Genomic DNA, 6,000 nt, shown 5'->3' on the forward strand with positions numbered 1-6,000 from the left:
TTCATGGAAAATGTGTATTAAAAAGAAACTATGCACTGGCTTTCAAATTTTTATGCACCAAAATAAACCTAGGTTTGAATCCCACTTCTCCACTATTTAAAGTTCCCATGTATATGGCTCTTATATCTCTCGGACAGCACTGGTTTGGGAATGTTAAAGTTTTTTTTAAAATAATTATTTTATTTATTTGAAAGACAGAATTACAGAGACAGGTAAAGCCAGAGAGAGAAAGGTTTTCCATCTGCTGGTTCACTCCCCAAATGACTGCAATGGCCAGAGCTGAGCTGATCTGAAGCCAGGAGCTTCTTCTGGGTCTCCCACGTGGGTGTAGGGGCCCGAGTACTTGGGCCATTCTACTGCTTTCCCAGGCCATAGCAGAGAGCGGGATCAGAAGAGGAGTAGCCGGGACCCAAACAACACCCATATGGGATGCTGGTACTCCAGGCTGGGGCTTTAACCCGCTATGGCACAGCGCCAGGCCTAGGAAAGTTAAAGTTTGATCACAAACAGTATAGAGGATCTGGGTTTGGAAGGGGAGGTCTACTCTCAACTCTGATCCAGTGCTATCCGTATTTGCAGACGCTTCAGTGGGGCCTTTAGATAAGAACCCTGGAATAATGACTCAAAGCAAACTTCTGCTCTGAGTACATCTATAAAACTCTACCTTCAAAAAGCCAAGACAATGCAATAGGAAGCATTCACCAAAAAGCCAAAGTGGAATTCGGGTCCCTGGAAGTCCATGCACACAGAATCCAGACGTAGAAATCCAGCCAGTCCTCCCCAGTCCCCACGGCGTGCCCCTCACCCTGACTTCACAAGCATGGAAACAGGTCCCAGGAGGTGAACTCTCGGCCCCCTGCTGCCCGCCGGGTACCCAGGGACAGGTGCACCGCCGGGCACCTCGCCGATGTCCAGTAAATGCCTGCTGGATGACCGCGCCTCCGGATCCCAACGCCAGGCTCCCCACTCCGCAGGGTCTGGGCACAACACCTCCGCTTCTGCCAACACCAGACGCTCAGAGAGACTCTTGACTTTTAACTCAAAGGGACATCCATAGGAACGCTCTCTGCGTGGTAACCCTTCTCTATACTCTTTGGGAACGCAATCGAATGGGACACCTTGCTTCCTGCTTCCAAAACATGGCAAGTGCCGGCTTGACCCGATATCGTGCCTAATTGGCAGGACGTGACACCAAAGGCGCGTGTGTGTCCCCCATGCAGACCAGCAAGGCGCAGAGCGGGACCCCGTCCCCTCCCTCTCAGCACCGGTCTCCGGTCTCCACGCCCTGCCTACTGCTCCTGGCTTCCTACGCGCCCCCATCCGGCGGCCTCCCTCCCTCGGCGTTCGAGAAGTTCTGAGCGTCCCTGAGAGATCAAAAAGAGACGGTGCGCTCGAGCTCCAGGGTCCCGCGGCCAAGTTCACCTAGGACCCCGCCGCCAGGGCCGGGATTCCACGAGCAACAGTGCCCGCCCCACTGCACAGGGGAGCGCAGCAGCCCGCAGGAGGGAGCCTCGGCCGCAGATCCGCACCTGGTCCCCACCCCGGCCGCGTCCGCAGCGCAGGAGGCTCCAGGCACAGCGAGCACACACTCCCTCCCCGGTCCTGCCCAGGCACGCGCGCGCCTACTTACCGTCTGGTACCACCAGCTCGCGAACGCCATGGCTGCAACCGGCAGGGTCCGAGCGGCGCGGCGGGGAAGCCCGGGAAGGCGAGGGGTGCGCTGCTGGGCGCCCGGCTGACACTGTGCCTGGCGCGGGTGCGGCTGGAGCTGGACTCCACCAGCTCCCCAGAGCGCCAGGTGGGCGGCACCTGGGGGCGGGGCCGGTGGGGTCCCCGCCCCTGCACCGAGCCTCGCCCCTGGCCTCGGCCCCGCCCCCGGTGTCGTTTCTCGGGGCAGCCGCGCCCTGCGGCCCTACTGCGCACCGAAGACCGGAGCCCGAGCTCAGCGCCGCGACCCCACTCTGGGGACCCAGATAAACTTCATTCCCGCTCCGTGCCCACCCTCCCGTCACTCCAGTCTCTCCAGCCAACTTTTCTCCATGCGCCCCTACCCCTCTCCACCCGACCTGCGCCACGCCCAGCGCACTTGGCCCCTGCCCGCGAAGGCCCAGCCATCTCCGGCCACCTGCCCTGCGGCGGCCGCCGAGCCCGCCGGAGCCCTTTCCCGGCCCGCAGCCGAGCCCACCCGGGAGGACAGGCCCGGCGGGGGCCCAGGCGGGAGCCCCAGGGCAGGGGGTTCCCCCGGTCGCCAGCGTCACTCACCTCCTGGGTGTGCCTGGCCGCGGCGCGCCGGGGCCGCGGGGAAGCAGCGGGCTTCTGGCCCGGCTGGGACATGGCGAGGCTGCGGCGCTGCCTCCGGGAAGGCGCGGCAGAGACTGTATCAGAGTCCGGGCGGGCGGCCGAGGGCAGGGCGCGCGGCCGAGGGTGCGGCGGGCGCGGCCGTGAGGCAGCTTTTCCGACCCAGCCCCGCGCCCGCGCCGGGCCCCCCTCTCCCTAAAGGGCCCTCCCCTTCCTGCGCGGTGCGGGCAGCGGCTCCCGCCGCAGCTGTCCCCTGGCTCTCGGCCCCAGACGCCAAGCCCGGGTCCTCGCTTCGGAGCCTCTGGGACCCGCGGGTCTGGAGAAGGGCGCTGGGGGTGCTGTAGGGTTCCCCCACCGCGCCGGGGGTGCAGCGCACTGGTGCAACTGGACGGCGGCCCGGGCGTGGCCCGTGCGCGCCGCGGAATCTGGCGGATTCGGCCCCTTTCCTGCAATCTGCCCTGGTTTACCAAGTGTCGCCAGCCAGGGCCTGGGCCGCCCCGATAAGGAAGAACACACAGCAAGCGGGTCTGTGGGTGCGCGCGCTTGTCTGTTACTTCGGCATTCTTTGGCAATTAGGAGAGTTACATGACGTTTTATGGGGAGGAGGCCGTGGGTTCCGATCCAAGCCCCCCCCTCCCCCCAAGCCTTTCTGGAGTCGGGCGGGTTTTGTTTCTGGGGCTGGATTGCTTTTGCCTTGGGCCCATCTTAAAAAGCACTTCCTGGTTTGGGGCTGGAAGTGAAACGTAACAAACCCTCATCTGCAGAAGCGGTGAACAGACGCCCTGACCCGGGACTTCGGATTGGTGTGGTCATCTGGGGCCTTAGGGAGGCTCCAGCCCGAGGTGCTGTGTTGTGACAGGTGCACTGGGAAAAGCCAGATCAGAGAGACAGATTTGTCCTGCTGCTCGCAGGGAGGAGGCAGAGCGAAATTCTGACTTCCCCTTGCACTCTCCCGCCTGGTTGTAGGGATTCTGACTTCCATCTCCTTAAGGAATAGACGAACAGCATTCTTATATTGGGGCTGGAGGTGATCTTAATGCATTTCCTCTGTAAGCATTCTGCTTAGGTTAAGTGTCTAGCCTTTGAACAACAGGCTGCAATACGGGAGTTTATGTTTTCACTGAAACAGCTTGGATGCAGGAACTAAGGCTGTCCACCGAGGGTGAATGGATTGGTGGCATCAACATGGAGGGGAGGGGGAGATGTCATGAGCCTGCAAAAACTGTACTTATGATTGTGACAAAACCATGACAGTAAAGTAAACAGACATAAATCCCACAGGGGTGAGGCACAGCAGCTCCTATGCCCAGCAACTGCAGTTAGTTTCTCCCTAGGGAGCCCAGACACCCTAGCCGAGCAGGCTGATTGTTCTAACTCTGGAAGACTGGCCCCATGAACTTGGAGGCACTAAAGTTTGAGGAATTGGGGCTGGCTCTGTGGCATATAGGGTTAAGCCTCTGTCTGCAGCAGCGGCATCCCATATGAGCCTCAGTTCAAGTCTCAGCTGCTCCACTTCCAATCCAGCTCCCTGCTATGCACCTGGGAAAGCAGTGGAAGATGGTGACCCAAGTCCCTGGGCCCCTGCACCCATGTGGGAGACCTGGCTCCTGCCTTCAGACTGGCCCAGCCCTGGCCATTGTGGCCATAAGGGAAGTAAACCAGCAGATGGAAGATCTCTCTCTCTCTCTCTCTCTCTCTCTCTCTCTGCCTCTGCCTCTCCTTCTCTGTAACTTTGCCTTTCAGATAAATAAATGAATCTTTAAGATTTATTTTATTATTAGCCTAATACTATCTGCCTGAAGTCCTTACAAGAAGAAGAGATTAGGGAAAGGTGTTTTGTCATACTGATTAAGATATTGGGTAGAAGGCCTACATCCCATAATTGAGCACATGGGTCTGAATCCTGGCTCTTCTCCCAATTCCAACTTCCTGCTTTTATGCACCATGGGAGGCAGAGTAGCAGACAGAGAGAGGGAAAGACAGAGAGGTCAGTCTTCCATCCACTGGTTCACTCCCCAAATGGCCACAACCACCAGAGTTGGGCCTATCTGAAGCCAGGAGCCAGGAGTTTCTTCCAGGTCTCCTACATGAGTGCAGGGGCCCAAGTACTTGGGCCATCTTCCACTGCTTTCCCAGGCCACATTAGCAGGAAGCTGGATCAGAAGTAGAGCAGCCCGGACTTGAACCAGCGCCCATATGGGATGTCAGTGTCGCAGGTGGAGGCTTAACCTACTGTGCCACAGTGCCAGCCCCAAATAAATAAATCTTTTTTTAAAAAAAAAGTGTGAGGAATTTTCCAACAGGGTATTTAAAAATTTAAACCAGTTAGTTTTAGGGGCCCAAGTTGTGGTACAGCAGATAAGCTATGTCTTTGGACACTGGCATGCCATAAATGGAGCACCAGTTCAAGTCCTGGCTGCTCAGCTTCTGATCCAGCTCCCTGCTATTGCACCTGGGAGAAATGTGGAGGATGGCCCAAGTACTTGGGCTCCTGCACCCATAGGGGAGACTGGAGTGGATGGAGTTCCTGGCTCCTGGCTTTGGCCTGGTCCAATCCCAGCCATTGTAGCCATCTGGGGAATGGACTAGTGTATCAAAGATCTCTCTCTCTCTCTCTCTCTCTCTCTCTCTCTCTCTCTCTCTGTGTGTGTGTGTGTAACTCTGCCTTTCAAATAAATAAATCTTAAAATAACCACATAGTTTTACCTCCTTGATAGTCTTCTACCTAAAGCTCCGTGAAAGTATAGTAGAGACTGAACATACACATTCTTTATTTCCAGGGACTCACAGGTTAGCTAAGTCACACTGGCACTGGGAACACCTGATGGGGTGGGTGACACCAAAGCACACAGTGTGTGGACAAGTATAGAGGGCTCTGGAATTTGGGGGTCCTGTTGACCACAGGCTGGGAAAGGGGGCTTGAGCAGGCCAGCTTCCCGGGATGCACTGCTTCCTCTTGCCTTGTTTGGCCTGATCGAGGGGAAACTCCCTCCTGATCATCCTCACATTGTATGTTTGCGTTGTCCTTGCTGCTTCTACACTTGTTCAGCATCGCATTTCATCAGGAAATGTGTCCAACGACAAGAGCAAAGAGAGGCCTCCAGAGGCCAGTCGGGCTGGAAAAGGAACCTGTAGACAAGTGGGTGCCCAGATGGAGGGAGGGGAAGGGTGTTCCTAGGGGGAGGATCAGCCACAATATGGGCCATATAAGCATAAAAAAATGTCGCCCAAAGGTTGCCGGAAGCAGTGTAGGCAGGGTGTCCTTTTGCTCTGCCAGTGGACAGTTTCTTTGGTAAATCACAGCAAAGAAAACTGGGAAGGAGGCGGAGTTTTTCTGGGTACCCCAGTTTGGGGCATCCCCTCCTCTTGGGGTGGTGTTTTCTTCCTCACCAGCACACACCCCAAGAGCAGAAGCCACCCCAGAAAAGCTGGACCTTGGGGCTGACGTCCTGTGCCCCCAGTCTTATTGAAACTTGCAAAGCCATCTGCTCTCAGCCAAGTCTGCTTCACTCCATGTGAAGTGCTACTTTTTTTAAAAAAAAAAATTATTTATTTGAAAGGCAGAGTTACAGAGAGAGAGGGAGAGATAGAGAGGTCTTCCATCCACTGGTTCATGCCCCAGATGGCCACAATGGCAGAAGCTGAGCCGTTCCAAAACTGGGAGCCAGGAGCTTCTTCCAGGTCTCCAATGTGAGTGCAGGG

At 56.7% G+C, this 6,000-nt stretch overlaps 1 protein-coding gene across 6 annotated transcripts in view; it reads right to left on the minus strand.

Moving 5' to 3' along the window:
- The window catches only part of CAST (calpastatin), a 121,390-nt gene extending 118,984 nt beyond the window's left edge, over nt 1–2,406 (minus strand). For 2 of the 6 annotated variants that reach the window (XM_062212376.1, XM_062212372.1), the window contains exon 1: nt 2,263–2,406. In XM_062212376.1, coding sequence (XP_062068360.1) covers nt 2,263–2,334 — 72 coding nt within the window. In that variant the 5' untranslated portion in view covers nt 2,335–2,406. Of the gene's footprint in view, nt 1–1,630; nt 1,738–2,262 lie in introns of those variants that run through there. The other 4 variants (XM_062212375.1, XM_062212371.1, XM_062212370.1 and 1 more) reach the window with 3 other exon arrangements.
- Nucleotides 2,407–6,000: the final 3,594 nt, after the last annotated feature.

Source organism: Lepus europaeus, chromosome 15 (assembly GCF_033115175.1).
Source record: "Lepus europaeus isolate LE1 chromosome 15, mLepTim1.pri, whole genome shotgun sequence".
Lineage (NCBI taxonomy): Eukaryota > Metazoa > Chordata > Mammalia > Lagomorpha > Leporidae > Lepus > Lepus europaeus.